The following is a 17,378-nucleotide window of genomic DNA, read 5'->3' on the forward strand; positions in this document are numbered from 1 at the left end:
AGGCACCATAGAAAGCAAAGGTAAAGATCTTCAGTGAGCTTCAAACATTAACTTTGGAGATGATACCAATGAACTGATGGGAAGTCATGTTCCTGAGTCATACATACTCTGAAGGTGTCTGTCTTCGTTCCCTCATGACCATAATCAGCGATCAGTGCCGCACCTCCGGTTAGTGCGATGCGCTGAGAAAGCTCCTGTATGATAACACCGGCCTCAGGACACACTTCCACGTGATCCCTTATTTCATCACGCTAATAAGGGAACAGGTAAATCCAAATGAATTACTGAAAACAGTTTCCTTAGGGTTTTTGTACAATCAGCATTTCTTAGTTACAATAAAAATAAATTCCTTCTCCGTATGCATTACGTTGTCCACACACAACCTTTCACGTTTCACCATTTAAGGAAGTTTCAAAATGCCCTTCTCATACTAGTCAGTGTACGTCTTATAGGAAGTGATCTTTTAAGAGAAATTAAACAGTTTTACATAGTTGGGATATAGTTTTTAAAGAAAGAGAATGGACTGCTCATCCAGAATGAAAACCCCATGTACATATATGTAATTTGCATTAGAATAATATGTAGATTCTTAGAAAGTTTTCATGAATTTCACTTTTTTATTGTTAAAAGGTCAGACTATCAACAAAGTCCCCAAATTAATTGCCCCAAATAAGTAAATACATACATATACATATATATATAAAATGTCATGAATGAATTTCAGCAATAATCTATTTTACCTATCGATAAATAAAATATTTTTTTTTAGTTTGAAAATGTATATTAGCTATATTTTTAGTTATGAAACAAGGCATTCATAATTATTTGAACTCTTAAAATAAGAATGTTTTAATATAGGCTATAGTCACTTTATTTAAGGTTTTATTTATTTGAAGGAGAGAAGAGAACATCAACAGGGAGGAGAGGGAGAAACAGACTCCCTGCCGAGCAAGGAGTCCAACAGGGGGCTCAATCCTAGGTCCCACAGATCATGACCTAAGCCAAAGGCAGATGCTTAACCAACTGAGTCACCCAAGTGCCCCTAATATAGGCTATAATCACTTTAGATGAAAAATTATCTCAGCTTCTATTTTTATTCATTATTACTTAAAGCTGTTTATTTAGTTGCAAAGATATTTTTTGTCTCTCTAGAGGTGAATATTTTGCCATATGGATATTTATTGTCTGTAACTATATACATATAACACTAGATACTATAGCTGTAAACTATTAAAAATCACCACCATTCTTGATTTAAAAAAATAAATAAAACAGGCAATCTAAGCCCAAACATTCCTGACAAGCATAGGGTTTTTTGGACCCCTACACATGACCCCAAGTTAGAAAGACTCTTGCTATTACTCCTTGAGGCCAACAGAAAGCAGCAGTAAATGTACCATTCTGGCCATCTAGTATCAAACTTACTTAATTAAACTAATAAAGTTTTGAGCATTAAATGAGAAAATTAAGAGGAATATATACAAAGCGCTCAATAAATAGTTGTTTTCACACACCTCAAACTCTCTGGACAGGCAGATGCTACTGTGACCATGTCTCAGGGAACTGAGGGAAAGAGGGAAGGGGCAGGACATGGCTGAGTAAGCACGCACTACCTTCCTCCTCACAGGGCGTTCAGGTCATGCCTTCCTGAGATGATCTGACCCAGGCTCCTGACTCGATCACTATTAATAAAAATCACCTCATGTCTTACGAGCAACTCTCCCCTAGCCTCATCAAGTTAGGAATGCTAAAACGGGGCGCCTGGGTGGCTCAGTGGGTTAAACCCTCTGCCTCTGGCTCAGGTCATGATCCCAGGGTCCTGGGGTCGAGCCTCACGTCGGGCTCTCTGCTCAGCAGGGAGCCTGCTTCCCGCCTCTCTCTGGCTGCCTCTCTGGCTACTTGTGATCTCTGTCAAATAAATAAATAAAATCTTTTAAAAAAAAAAAAAAAGGAACGCTCAGAAAATGAGACTATGAAGATTTGGTTGGCAATAAAGTAGGAAGAAAAAACTTCCTACTTGTATGAAGACTTCTGCTGGTGTGACACCAGGCGCCAAAACAAACCGCAGCTTATCAGAAACTTGTGGGTCGATATCAATGAGTACTTCTCGCCATCCTTGGGGTGTTTTCTGAACACAAAACATTGCATAAAAACACATTTTTATCAGTTTTTTCTCAAAATGCCTCTGCTAAAAGTAACTTATTTTTCTCCTCCTACCATATACAACAGATGACATTTACTTTACCACTCAAAAAAAGGTAATACTGTGGAGAAAGGGGAACCCTCCTACACTGTTGGTGGGAATGCAAGCTGGTACAACCACTCTGGAAAAAGCATGGAGGTTCCTCAAAAAAGTTAAAAATAGAGCTACCCCACGACCCAGCAATTGCACTACTGATTATTTACCCTAAAGATACAAATGTAGTGATCCAAAGGGGCATGTGCACCCGAATGTTTATAGCAGCAATATCTACAATAGCCAAACTATGGAAAGAACCTAGATGTCCATCAACAGATGAACGGATAAAGATGTGGTATACACACACACACACACACACACACACACACACAATGGAATACTATGCAGCCATCAAATGAAGTGAAGTCTTGCCATTTGTGATGATGTGGGTTGTCGCAACTAGAGGGTAGGTATTATGCTTAGCGAAATTAGTCAATCGGAGAAAGACAACTATCATATGATCTCCCTGATATGAGGAAGGAGAGATGCAATGTGGGGGGCCTGAGGATAGGAAAAGAATAAATGAAACAAGATGGGATCGGGAGGGAGACAAACCATAAGAAACTCTTAATCTCACAAAACAAACTTTGGTTGCCGGGCGGAGGGGGTAGGGAGAGGGTGGTGGGGTTATGGACACTGGGGAGGGTATGTGCTATGGTGAGTGCTGTGAAGTGTGTAAACCTGCTGATTCACAGACCTGTACCCCTAAAGCTAATAATATATCATATGTTAATAAAAAAATTAAAAAAAATTTTTTTTAAAGGCAATACTTCATTTCCTTTGAACAGTAAGAGTCGACTGGAAGGCGTGAACTGGTGTTGGTGAGGTAAGAGGTGGAGCCACAGACAGAAAATGAGCAGCAGGGCAGGCACCCCCAACAGCAGAGAGCAGACTCCGAAGCCTCTGCTAACAAATCAGTACACGCTCTCAGCCTCAGAAACTACCGGTGCACATATAGTACCGCCATATCTGAACTTCCACTTCAACTTCAATGAGGAAACATTTTTAGTCTTTGGATATTAAAGCTATTTGCTAAATGTAACCCTTCCTTGTACTATAGCCATTTACCATCTTAAATTCGTGCACATCTTTATTCCTGGAGAAATAAGCATTCTTACTAGTCATCCTAAGAGAATGAAGGTTCTACTTAATACTTGACTTTTGCTTTTCAATTATTTCTATTCATCAGAATTCCAAATATAGTCACCTTCAACAATAATTAAATACCATAAATGTTTTTCCTTCAACATAAAGCCTTTAGTTATTCAATTAATGACTTTATCCCATCAATACCTGAAACTTGTGCACAGGAAGAACGTCAAAAAATTCATGCGCCAGATAAAAGCTGTACCCTATTTAAAAACAGAAGGAAAAAAATTTCAGCATTTTTAAGGCAATACTTAAATCTTTCTTTCGAACACTAAAAAAAAAAAAAAAGAAAATGCTAGTATTTTGTGTGGGAACCAGGGGGGCTCCCACAGCCACGTCTACGGAGAATCATCCCCTCACGTCTTCACCTACTCTGCAGAACAGATGGAAGAACATTACTGTTCTCATTTTCCACACAGCAGGATCAGACAGCCAGAATATCTCAATAATCAGTTACATCTTTTATCCCTCACCAGGCATGAAAGAAATCAGGACTCAAACTTGTTAGCTCAAAGAGGCTTTGAACTTGCTAATATCATCGGAGACAGCTGAGAAGACAGCTGAGCGGAGGCCTGCTGAGATGGCTTCCCCCAGACCAGAGTGCCCCTGCAGGAGTGAGCAGGGCCTCAACCGCCTGGTGCAGGGATTTTTCCGTCCCCCACGAAAAGGCCAGCAAGAACGTTCAAAAGATGAAGATAGTTAAACTACACCCACCCAGCGCTGCGTCCCTCAGGGCCCTGCATCCCCTCCCCCATCAGTACTATCTTATGGGTCAGGAAAAACTAAAAGGTACAACAGAGATGACACTGTCATTTTTGCAAAACCACAGGACATTGCTACTACTGCGAGCCATGTTATTTTCTAATATAGTGCTCTTTTCGAGAAAAGGATTCGCTCTTCCCCATGAGTCAGGGACCTGGCAGCACTACCTCAGTCTATTAGCGTGCCCCCTGTGGCTCTGCTCACCATCACTGCGGGGATGGGGTGCGATCAAGATGATTTCATTACGTCGTGGGAAAGAATTACCTTTTGGAACATCCTGCAGATCTCGGTACCACGAGATTGGAATCCCAGATTTAGTAACACCTCTCATACATACGGGGGACCCAGCATTCCGCTCTAGCGGGATCTTCTCTTCCGTCAGTGTTAATGCTTGAATCTCACTCAATTTTTCGCTCACCTCTACCAGATGTATTGAAATGTCACAGTTTTTCAGCACAGATCCAAGCTGACTGAACACCTAAAGACAAAAGAAGGGGTAAAGGGCAAAATACAATGGGTTGGGCAGATTTGGGGTTTTCTAACCATTTACCTCAATAATTTGCTCATGTTACAGGAATAAAATTTGGTTTTGGAGGCATCTGTTCTCCACACAAGTCACTCTCCAGAAGTCTGTGAGAATCAAAACCAAACTATTACACACTGTCCACAGAAGAGATGAACAGTACACTATTTGTTTCCTAAAATAAAAATTAGACTGATGAATAAATGAAAATTATAGATTTAATATCCAATAAATAAGCAGATTAAGGGATCTAAAAAGAACAAGAAAATACATTGCACAGATACCCTTAATTTTATAAAGCCACTATGTCTATGAAATAATCTCATCTTTGAGATGTTTAAACTGTAACTTCAGGAAAAAAAATTTGAGTGGCACTAAAAACTTGGGTTTAACTTCGTAATTCTTTCACATTTTTAATTTTTTCTTAGCTACACACATTTTTATAACTGCTGTAAACATGGGGAAAAAGGAATATACTAATATTTTATCAATATTTTAGTGCTAAAAATTCAATGTCAAAGCATAAAGTACATCAATAGTATTTTTCATCTGAATTCAATTTTCATTGGTGATTTGCCTCCTACTTTTAATCTGAAATATGCAGGTAGAGACTGATAGTAAGGACAAGATTTTTCCGAATTCTGTTTTGAAATGAAACTACAAAGAGAAAAACTTCCCAAGAGAAAAATCCTTCAGAAATTATGAACAAGAAATGAAAATAAGTCTGTAAATATGTCTTTGTCTATTTTCTTAACATTCCTTTAAATTCTTTGGCTTTTTAAGGTTCTTAACACTTGTTCTAAGAAAGTATCCTTTATACATTTTAAGAGCTATGGGATTGTATTTAAAGTACTTGAAACAAGACAGTATTATTTGAGAAACTTATTAAATATTCAAATGACTTTGCCAATTTAAAGAGATATAGAGCTCCAGAAACATAAATCAGTGGCTTTTTCCTATTGCCCCACAAATACGATAGATAGGATTATCTGTCAGATGTTATAAATTTTTTAAAAGCCTTTGATTCCTAATTTCAAGCAAAAATCATACAGCACCAAGACATTTAAATGTAGATTGAATTTTTTTTTACAATGAATTGCAAGATACACTGAAGATAAACTAAAAAAGACTAATTGATTCCAAAGCAGTGTAACTATCAAAGTTTAATAAATACAAGTACTTATAATATACTATAAACCAAATTCCTCCTTTTTAAAAAAAATTTAGTGCCACATTTTCTTTTTTTAATTTTTCTTTTTTGTTTGAGGGAATGAGGGAGAAAGAGAGCATGAGAAGTGGGAGGGTCAGAAGGAGCAGACTCCCCACTGAGCAGGGAGCCCAATGTGGGACTCATCCCAAGATTCCAGGATCATGACCTGAGCTGAAAATAGTTGCTTAACCAACTGAGCCACCCAGGCACCCTAAATAACTCCTTTTTAATGTTTTTAGACAATATTAGGTAGAATGGAAGAAAGAACAATCCATGGAAAAATATCCGCTATCTCTGATTAAAGGGAAGTGACCTAGTGACCTGACCCTTCCTGTTGGAGCCCCCATGTTCTCCCTCACCCTCAGAGCTCAACCACCGCTCTCAATCTGGAGTTTATATGTCCCACTTTTTCTTTATAAATGTTACTGAACACGTTTGAATCACCAAACACATATTGTTTAATGCTGACTATTTAAGGATTTTATGTAATACAATCATATGATACAAATTCTCGTATAAATTGGTGTCTTCACTCAACAAGATGCTGAGTTTCATTTGAATATTGTGCATTCTGCTGTGATTTCACACATTGGCACAACCCTTGGCATTCCACTGTATGACTATATCACAATTTATTGATCTATTTTCCCACTGATAGTCTTTGGGGTTGTTTCCAGCTTTTCTGCTATTCTAAACAATGCTGTCTTCTTGTACATGCATCCTGGTACATATATGCCCTCATTTCTGGAGGGCATATATCCAGGAGGAAAACCGCTGGGTTGCACAGTAGAAGAACCTAAACGTTAGCAGATGATGCCTAATAAGCACTCCAAAGTGCTTACACCAAATCATGGTCTTACAGTCCGAGAGTCCCCTCTGTGCCACATCTCCCCATCCTCGCCAATGCTTGGTGCTGCCAAATCTTCTCATTGGAGGGCACAGTGATTTTAACTGTGTAACTGTGATTTTTAACTATGTCACTGTGATTTTAACTTTCATTTCCCTGACCCCCAACCAGTCTGAGCATTTTTTTGTTTTTCCTGGCCATGTGGATTTCCTCTTTCATGCTGGGCCTGTTCACATCTTCCGTCTGACTTTTCTATTGAGTTATCTGTCACCATTTTAACTATTGAAAGGAATTCCTTCTATATTCTAACTACCACTTCCTTGTAGTTTATGTGTTGTAAATAACTCCTCCCACTCTGCAGCTTGGCTTATCCCTCTCTTTACAGTGTCTCTGAAGAACATAAGTTCCTAATTTCTTTAAGGAACAAAAAATTTGGGATGCCTGGCTGGCTCAGTTGGTTAAGCATCTGCCTTTGACTCAGGTCATGATCCTGGGGATCGAGTCCCACATCAGGCTCCGTGGTCAGTGGGGAGTCTGCTTCTCCCTCTGCCTGCTGCTCCCCCTGCTTGTGCTCTCTCTGACAAATAAATAAAATCTTTAAAAAAAAAAACAAAAAAACAAAACAAAAAATTCTTTAATGTAGTTGAAATTACCCTTCTATTTATCTTTTCCTTTATGGCTTCTGCTTTTTATACAATTCAAAAACTCTTTTCCTGGGGCGCCTGGGTGGCTCAGTGGGTTGAGCCGCTGCCTTCGGCTCGGGTCATGATCTCAGGGTCCTGGGATCGAGTCCCGCATCGGGCTCTCTGCTCAGCGGGGAGCCTGCTTCCTCCTCTCTCTCTCTGCCTGCCTCTCTGCCTACTTGTGATCTCCCTCTGTCAAATAAATAAATAAAATCTTTGAAAAAAAAAAAAAAAAAAAAAAAAAAAACTCTTTTCCTACTTAGAAGACAAATACACACTTCCAATGTCTTCTAAATGTTTTGACTTCTACCTTTCACATTCTTTCCCACCCTCATTTTTTAAAAATTACAAACAGACAACAGTAAGTTACGATTCATTGTATTATTCTCATGTTGTACTTCAGCTGAGAAATAGAGGCGGTTAAGGAGACAGGACTGAAAGCCAAGGAAGTCAATGGAGTTTGCAAACAAGTCAAAAGCACAGATTCAGGTGAGTACATGAGGATCTAAAGACATTCTTTTATTACCTACCCTCAAAATATCTCCTGTGAGGGTACCCCTTCCTGGGCCCAATTCCACAAGCTGGAAAGCTGCATTTTTTCCAGTGGCCATCCATTCACTAATGAACCATATACCTAGCAGCTGTGACAAGGGAAAAAACTACACTGAAGTATTATAAAAGTATAGCACAATATAAAATTCCACATAAATACATACTTTATGCCAGAAGGCAAAATGTTTGCAAATAAATTATGTATGTATGTTATTCAATATGTACATGCATGTATGCACACGCAAAAGCTTCACGGAGACATTACAAAAGACACCACTTAGAAAGCTTAGTAACAGGAGAAAACAGTTAAAAAGCACTTCCCCCTGTAAGAGATCTCGTAACACACATCAGAGGAATCACTTACAGGAAGGTGCTAGTCTTCGATAACGAATAAACATATGGAATAGGGTTATGCCTTTCTTCATATTCATATGATTTCAGTAATTACGTGGCTTTTTATGCATAATTAACATTTTTTAATACCTGGATTCTACTTCATTTTAGGTACTATTTCCTATATCTAAATTTAACAAGGGGTTTTTATGCAGAAATCAATGAACTAGAATCCCTAAGAAGAAAGAGTTCACAATTTGTTACGGGGGGACTTCTGCTCTGACTACGGTGCAATCTTGGGCGGGGGCTTTAGAGCCTCTCCCCACTAACTCCTTAGTGTTTGGCACCTTCTCTCTCTTTCTTCACTGATCTCTCCTTCCTCTACTGTTCTCTATTCCTGCGGCATGTATATGATTAAAAATGAAAACTTAAAAAAAAAAAGGAAACCTGAATCACAAAAACAAAGCTGTACAATGCTTTATTAAAGAAGAATACAACGTGATCTGCTTCCAAATATTTGTGATATTAGTTTCTCTTATAGTTTACATTGAATATTACCTCCCCAAAGATCTGACTTATTTCCGGTGAAGTAATGAAATCTCCTTTTTCTCCTAGCATGTCACGGTACACATAATATCCCTGAGTAAAAAGAGAAAGTAGAGAAAACAAATTAACTTTCAAATACACTTTTTAAACTACCCCTCCAAAATCTTATATGATGTATACAATGACATAATCATTCAGTAAGAAAGCAATCTCTTCTAAACAAGATGAACACAGTTACTTAACTTTACAAAGTGCCAGAACAGATGGAAACATGATCCCTCCTTGACCATAAAGGAAAAAGCCAGGCCATGTCCATCCTCACATATCATCCCCCTGCCCTCCCCTCCCTGCTCCCACAACCCAACACAGTAAGACCCTGTCCGCCCCTCCCTCCAGCCTCCTTTCCCAAATTCTCACTATCTGTTTCAAATTTGCCCTGCCTGTTGGTGATGTTGTTGCTTGACCTACATGCTCGTTACGTGGGAGCGTTCACTTTGTGAAAATTTATCAAGCTATATGCACCTGTGATTTATGCATTTTTCTAAATGAATCTTTATATCTATATTATAATATTATATCAATATAAATTTATATTTATATCTCTTTTTTAATTAGCCCTGCTCATTCCATACATCCATGCCCTTGCAAATACTCTCCTTTCTTCCTACACGTTTCTCCCTGGCAACCTTGTACTCAATAAAATTGAATCTGCTCAAATGCCACCTTCCCTAACCTCCTCTTCCAGCCCTCCAACCTCAGACTAACAGCAGTGCTTCCTTTTATGTATTTATTTATTTCTAGGTCTGTATTCCTCACCAAGAGGCTTAGTTACTTGGGGAAGAGGACTACCTTATTTACTCTCCTATCCCAAGCTTAAGCTTACTGTTTAAACTTCAAGACATACTCAAGAATTCTTTGTTAGAAAATTCCCTGTGCTCCTCAAGCTCCTTCTTCCACTACCCTACTCAGCAGGTGACCTGAACTTCTGCCCAAAAAAGAAGTTAAGAATGTTATAAAATAGGACTCACTCAGCTTCCTGACCGGCCTCCACCTGCTCCCATCCATTCCTCAGAACTCAAGATGAAATGCCTTTACCTTCCACTCTTATCCAAACCTAATCCCACCACCTGTGCTCTGGATCACCACCTCTCCTCACACAGCTCTCGTGGGCCAGGATCTTGTTATCACCTCCTTCTCTAAGAGCTTTAACTCCCCTCTCTCAGCAGCAGAAATATACTTGAGTCAAACAAACAAAAAAAAACAAAACTACTTCACTTCATAGAGCATCTCCTCTCAAGCTTTTCTCTTTCTCTTCATAAATGAGCATTTCAGCAGTGTTTTTGTAGCACAATATGAGCCACTGTAGTAGCCTGATGAAGACCACAGATCCCTTCATAGAATGTTTTTAAATTCAGGACTTAAGCGCACAGGATTACACCTCCTCCAAAAACTGAAAAATATTCATCCAATATTTAAAAAATAAACTTGTGATATAGTAACATATATGCATCCTTATGAATATATTAATAAAGCCAAGCCTGAGGTCTAATAAGTAACAAAGTTTTGAAGTATGGAAGAGCACAATGAATTCTGAGATACCTATGATCACTATTGATTTCCACTGATGCTACAATCATGGGGGTACTGATGCCAGTGGTTATGTTGATAATAAAAGAAAGGCTAAATTTCAGTTAGAAGCTAATGAAGGAAATGCAAATTAAAACCATGAGATATGTCCAGGACAAACAGAAACTAGAAGTATTTGCAATCACCAAACCAGCCCTACAGGAAATATTGAAAGGGGTCCTCTAAGCAAAGAGAGAGCCCAAAAGTAACACAGACAAGAAAGGAACGGAGACAATATACAACAACAGTCACCTTACAGGCAATATGATGGCACTAAATTCATATCTTTTGATAGTCACCCTGAATGTAAATTGGCTAAATGCCCCAATCAAAACATTCAGGGCATCAGATTAAATAAAAAAGCAAGACCTTTTGATGTGCTGTCTGCAAGAGACTCATTGCAGACCCAAAGACACCTCCAGATTTAAAGTGAAGGGGTGGAAAACAATTTATCATGCTAATGGACATCAAAAGATAGCTGGGGTGGCAATCCTTTGGATAAATTACATTTTAAACCAAAGACTATAATAAGAGATCAGGAAAGACACTATATCATACTTGAAGGGTCTATCCAATAAGAAGATCTAACATTGTAAATATTTATGCTCCTAACATGGAAGCACCCAATTATCTAAGCCAACTAATAACAAAAATCAAAGAAACACATTGACAATAATACAATAATAGAGGGGACATTAATACCATCCTCACTGAAATGGACAGATCATCTAAGCAAAAGATCAACAAGGAAATAAGAGCTTTAAATGACACACTGGACCAGATGGACATCACAGATATATTCAGAATATTCTATCCCAAAGCTACAGAATGCACATTCTTCTCTAGTGCACATGGAACATTCTCCAGAATAGATCACATCTGGGGTCACAAATCAGGTCTCAACTGGTATCAAAAGATTGGGATCACTCTCTGCATATTTTCAGAGGACAATGCTTTGAAACTAGAACTTAACCACAAGAGGAAAGTTGGAAAGAATTCAAATATGGAGGCTAAAGAGCAATCTATTGAAGAATAACTGGGTCAACCAGGAAATGAAAGAGCAATTTAAAAAATTCATGGAAACAAATGAAAATGAAAACACAACTGTGCAAAATCTTTGAGATACAGCAAAAGCAGTCCTAAGAGCAAGTATATAGCAATACAAGCCTTTCTCAACAAACAACAAAGGTCTCAAATACACAACCTAGCCCTATACCTAAAGGAGCTGGAGAAAGAACTACAAATAAAGTCTAAACCAGCAGGAAGAGAGAAATAATAAAGATCAGAACAGAAATCAATGAAACAGAAACCAAAAGAACAGTAGAACAGATCAATGAAACTAGGAGCTGGTTCTTCAAAAGAATTAATGAGATTGATAAACCCCTGGCCAGATGTATCAAAAAGAAAAGAGAAAGGACCCAAATTAATAAAATCATGAATGAAAGAGGTGAGATCAAAACCAATACCAAAGAAATACAAACAGTTATAAGAACATATTATGAGCAACTATACACCAGCAAATTTGACAGTCTGGAAGAAATGGATGCATTCCTAAAGACTATAAGCTAACAAAATTAAACCAGGAAGAAATAGAAAACCTGAACAGATCCATAACCAGTAAGGAGATTGAAGCAGTCATCAAAAATCTCCCAACAAGGGGCGCCTGGGTGGCTCAGTGGGTTGAGCCTCTGCCTTGGGCTCAGGTCATGATCCCAGGGGCCTGGGATCAAGTCCCGAATTGGGCTCTCTGCTCGGCTGAGAGCCTGTTTCTCCTCATCTATCTCTCTGTCTGTCTCTCTGCCTATTTGTGATCTCTCTCTCTGTCAAATGAATAAATAAAATCTTAAAAAAAAAAAAAAATCTCCCAACAAACAAGAGCCCAGGGCCAGGCAGCTTCCCATTGGAATATTATCAAACATTTATTTTTTTTAACTCTTTTGATAGTGTCTTTTGATGTACATTTCAAATTTTGATTATGTCCAATTTATATGTATTTTCTTTTGTTGTTTATGGTTTTGGTATCATACTTAAAAATCATTGCCAAATTCAATGTTATGAAGATTTTCCCTGTTTTTTTTATTTTTTCAAAGATTTTATTTATTTATTTGACAGAGATCACAAGTAGGCAGAGAGACAGGCAGAGAGAGAGGAGGAAGCAGGCTCCCTGCTGAGCAGAAAGCCTAACACAGGGCTCAATCCTAGGACCCCAGGATCATGACCTAAGCTGAAGGCAGAGGTTTTAATCCATGAGCCAACCAGGCAGCCCTATTATCAAACATTTAAAGAATTAATATCTATTCTTCTGAAACTGTTCCAAAAAACAGAAATGGAAAGAAAACTTCCTAACTCATTTTATGAGGCCAGCATTCCCTTGATCCCAAAACCAGACAAAACCCATCTCCCCCATCAAAAAGAAGAACTACAGACCAATATCCCTAATGAACATGGATGCAAAAATTCTCACCAAAATACTAGTCAATTGAATCCAACAGTATATTGAAAGGATTATTCACCACAACCAAGTGGGATTTATTCCTGGGCTACAAGGTTGGTTCAACACCCGCAAATCAATCAATGTGATACAATGCATTAATAAAAGAAAGCAAGAACCATATAATATTCTCAATACATACAGAAAAAGCATGTGACAAAGTGTAGCAGTCTTTCTTGATTAAAACTCTTCACAGTATAGGGATAGAGGGTACATAACTCAATATCATAAAAGTCATCTATGAAAAACTCACAGCGAGTATCATTCTCAATGGGGAAAAACTGAAAGCTTTTCTCCTAAAGTCAGGAGGGCTGTCCACTATCACCACTGCTATTTAACATACTACTAGAAGTCATAGCCTCAGCAATCAGACAACAAAAAGAAATTAAAGGCATCCAAATCAGCAAAGGAGAAGTCAAACTCTCATTCTTTGCAGATGATATGATACTGTATGTGAACAACCCAAAAGATTCCACTCCAAATCTGCTATAACTCAAACAAGACTTCAGTAAAGTGTCAGGATACAAAACCAATCACAGAAATCAGTTGCATTTCTATACACCAACAAGATAGAAGAAAGAGAAATTAAGGAGTTGATACCATTTACAATTGCACCCAAAATCACAAGATACCTAAGAATAAATCTAAACAAAGAGGGCAAAGGATTTTTTCTCAGAAAACTACAGAATACTCATGAGAGAAATTGAGGAAGACACACAAAGAAATGGAAAAATGTTCCATGCTCATGGACTGGAAGAACAAATATTGTGAAAATGTCTATGCTACCTAAAGCAATCTACACATTCAATGCAATCACTATCAAAATACCATCAACTTTTTTTCACAGAAATGGAACAAATAGGGGCGCCTGGATGGCTCAGTCGTTAAGTGTCTGCCTTCAGCTCCGGTCATGATCTCAGGGTCCTGGGATCAAGCCCCACATCGGGCTCTCTGTTCAGTGGGGAGCTTGCCTCCCCCTCTGCCAGCCTGCCTCCCTGCCTACTTGTGAACTCTCTGTCAAATAAATAAATAAAATCTTTTTAAAAAATGGAGCAAATAGTACTAAAATTTATGTGGAACCAGAACAGATCCCAAATAGGAAGAGTAATGGTGAAAAAGAAAACCAAAGTTGGTGGCATCACAATTCCAGTCAAACTCTATGATGAAGCTGTAATCCTCAAGACAGTGTAGTGATGGCACAAAAACAGACACATAGACCAATGGAATAGAACAGAGAGCCCAGAAATAGACCCTCAACTCTATGGTCAACTAATCTTCAACAAAGCAGGAAAGAATGTCCAATGGGGGAAAAAAAAAAAAAAGTCTCTTCAACAAATGATGTTGGGAAAATTGGGAGAGCCATATGCAGAAGAATGAAACTGAACCATTTCCTTACGCCACACACAAAGATAGACTCAAAATGGATGAAAGACCTCAATGTAAGAAAGGAATCCATTAAAATCCTTGAGGAGAACACAGGAAGCAACCTCTTTGAGGTCAGCCACAGCAACTTCTTCCTGGAAACACTGCCAAAGGCAAGAGAAGCAAGGGCAAAAATGAACTATTGGGACTTCATCAAGACCAAAAGCTTTTGCACAGCAAAGAAAACAGTCAACAAAACTGAAAGACAACCGACAGAAGGGGAGAAGATACTTGCAAATGACGTATCAGATAAACAGTATCCAAAATCTATAAAGAACTTATCAAACTCAACACCCAAAGAACAAATAACCCAATCAAGAAATGGGCAGAAGACATGAACAGACATTTCTGCAAAGAAGACATCCAAATGAGCAACAGACACATGAAAAAGTGTTCAACATCACTTAGCACCAGGGAAATACAAATCAAAACCACAGTGAGATACCATCTCACACCAGTCAGAATGGCTAAAATTAACCAGGAAATGACAGATGCTGGCAAAGATGCGGAGAAAGGGGAACTCTCCTACACTATTGGTGGGAATCCAAGCTGGTGCAGCCCCTATGGAAAACAGTATGGAGGTTCCTCAAAAAGTTGAAAACAGAGCTACCCTACAACCCAGCAATTACACGGCTGAGTATTTACCCCCAATATACAAATGTAGTGACCCAAAGGGGCATGTGCACCCCAAGGTTTATAGTAGAAATGTCCACAATAGCCAAGCTATGGAAAGAGCCTAGATGTCCATCAACAAATGAATGGATAAAGAAGATGTGGTATACAGATACAATGGAATACTATGCAGCCATCAAAAAATCCCAGAAATCTTGCCATTTGCAATGATGTGGTTGGAACTAGAGGGTATTATGCTAAGCAAAATAAGTCAATCAGAGAATGACAATTATCATATGATCTCTCTGATATGAGAAATTTGAGAGGCAGGGAGGGGGGTTGTGGGTGGAAGGGAGGGAAAAACAAAACAACATGGGACCAGGGAGGGAGACAAAGCATAAGAGACTCAATCTCGGAAAACAAACTGAGGGTTGCTGGAGGGGAGGGGAGTAGGAGCAATGGGGTGGCTGGGCGATGGACACTAGGGAGGGTACGTGCTATGGTGAGTGCTGTAAATTGTGTAAGACTGATGATTCACAGACCTATATCCCTGAAACAAATATATTAAATTAAAAATTTTAAAAAATAAATAAATAAATGGGCAGAGGTGGGGCACCTGGGTAGCTCAATCAGTTAAGTGTTCAGCTCTTGATTTCAGCTCATGGATCTCAGGGTTATGAGACTGAGCCCCATACTGGGTTCCACACTGGTCATGGTGCCTACTTAAGATTCTCCCTCTCCCTCTGCCTTGTTGTTTACGGCAGTATTAATTACAATAGCCCAGATATGGAAGCAACCCAAGTGTCCACTGATACACAAATGAATAAAGATGTGGTACAAAAGAGTGTGGTATATATGCATATTTATATATATACACAGTGGAATATTACTCATAAAATCTTACCATTTATGACAACATGGATGGACCTAATAGGTATCATGCTAAGTGAAATAAGTCAGATGGGAAAAAATAAATACCATATGATTTCACTTACATGTGGTATCCGAAAAAACCAAACAAACAAACAAACACAGAGAACAACTTGTAGCTGCCAAAAGGGAAGTGGATGGGTGGGTGGATGGGCAAAATAGGTGAAAGAACTTTAAGAAGAAACTTCCAATTACAAAATAAATAAGTCACAGAGATGAAAAGTACATTAAAAAGCACAGAAAACACAGTCAATATTATAACAACACTGTATGGTGTCAGGTGGTGACTACACTTATTGTGGTGAGCAGTGAGTAATGTACAGAATTGTCAAATCACTATATTGCACACCTGAAACTAATAAACATTGTTGGTCAACTACATTACAAAAATTTTTTTAAATGAGAAAAAAAGCTGTGGTATATATATATACACACACACAATCGAATGTTATTCAGGCATTAAAAAAAGGAAACCTGCCATTTGTGATAACATGGATGAACCTTTAAGGCATTATGCTAAGTAAAATCAGAGAAAGACAAATAATACAGGATTTGCCTAGACATAGAATCTTAAAAAAACAAAAACAAAAACAAAAACCTTGAGGTCCTTGGGTGGCTCAATCGGTTCAGCGTCTGCCTTCAATACAGATCATGATCCCAGGGTCCTGGAAACCTGCCTGCATTGAGCTTCCTGCTCCGGGAAGAGTCTGCTTCTCCCTCTGCCCTTCCCACTGCTCATGCTCTCATGCTCTCTCTCAAATGAATAAATAAAATCTTTTTAAAAATAAAATTTAAAAAAATTTTAAAAAAACAAAACTCATAGAAAAAGAGATCAGACTTTTGATTACCAAAGGCAGAGTAGGGGGAGGAAAAATTGGAAGAAGTCGGCAAAGGGTACAAACTTCCAGTTCGATAATAACCAGTACAGATGTGCGTTACATGATGACTACAGCTAACATGGCTGTATGATACACAGAAAAGTTCAAGTAAATCCTGGGAGTTCTCATCACAAGAAAATTCTCCCCCCCTTTTTTTTCTTTTTATTGTGCCTATATGAAAAGATGGATGTTAACTGACCCACTGTGGTATTCACCAGGTTATTAGGTTAAGACAATCTGTCTTTGGCTCAGGTAAGGCTCAGGTGATGATCCCAGAGTCCTGGGATCAAGCCCCATGTTAGGCTCCCTGCTTCTCCCTCTCCCGCAGCAGCTACCCCTGCTTGCTCTCTTTCTTTCTCTCTTTTTCTTGTCAAATAAATAAATAAAATCTTAAAAAAAAAAAAAAAGTTAAAAAAAAAAACTCAACCTTCGTCACATGCAAATCAAGCCATCATGCTATATCCCTTAAACTTATATAGTGATACATGTCAATTCTTTCTCAATAAAAATGGTGGGAAAAAAGTTAATGCCAGGGCGCCTGGGTGGCTCAGTGGTTAGGCCGCTGCCTTCGGCTC

The 17,378-nt window shown here is 38.5% G+C and overlaps 1 protein-coding gene across 3 annotated transcripts in view; it reads right to left on the reverse strand.

Annotated features, from left to right (window-relative positions):
* The window catches only part of NDUFAF7 (NADH:ubiquinone oxidoreductase complex assembly factor 7), a 50,198-nt gene that overhangs the window by 7,973 nt on the left and 24,847 nt on the right, over positions 1 to 17,378 (reverse strand). For all 3 annotated transcript variants that reach the window (XR_009357390.1, XM_059188589.1, XM_059188590.1), the window contains 6 exons: positions 8,857 to 8,937; positions 7,944 to 8,054; positions 4,415 to 4,628; positions 3,533 to 3,591; positions 2,018 to 2,128; positions 108 to 251 (listed from right to left, as the gene is read on the reverse strand). Coding sequence is in view for 2 of the 3 variants with exons in the window: in XM_059188589.1 (XP_059044572.1) it covers positions 108 to 251; positions 2,018 to 2,128; positions 3,533 to 3,591; positions 4,415 to 4,628; positions 7,944 to 8,054; positions 8,857 to 8,937 (720 nt within the window). In the remaining variant the exon portion in view is untranslated. The remainder of the gene's footprint in view (positions 1 to 107; positions 252 to 2,017; positions 2,129 to 3,532; positions 3,592 to 4,414; positions 4,629 to 7,943; positions 8,055 to 8,856; positions 8,938 to 17,378) is intronic.

Source organism: Mustela lutreola, chromosome 9, assembly GCF_030435805.1.
Source record: "Mustela lutreola isolate mMusLut2 chromosome 9, mMusLut2.pri, whole genome shotgun sequence".
Taxonomy (NCBI): domain Eukaryota; kingdom Metazoa; phylum Chordata; class Mammalia; order Carnivora; family Mustelidae; genus Mustela; species Mustela lutreola.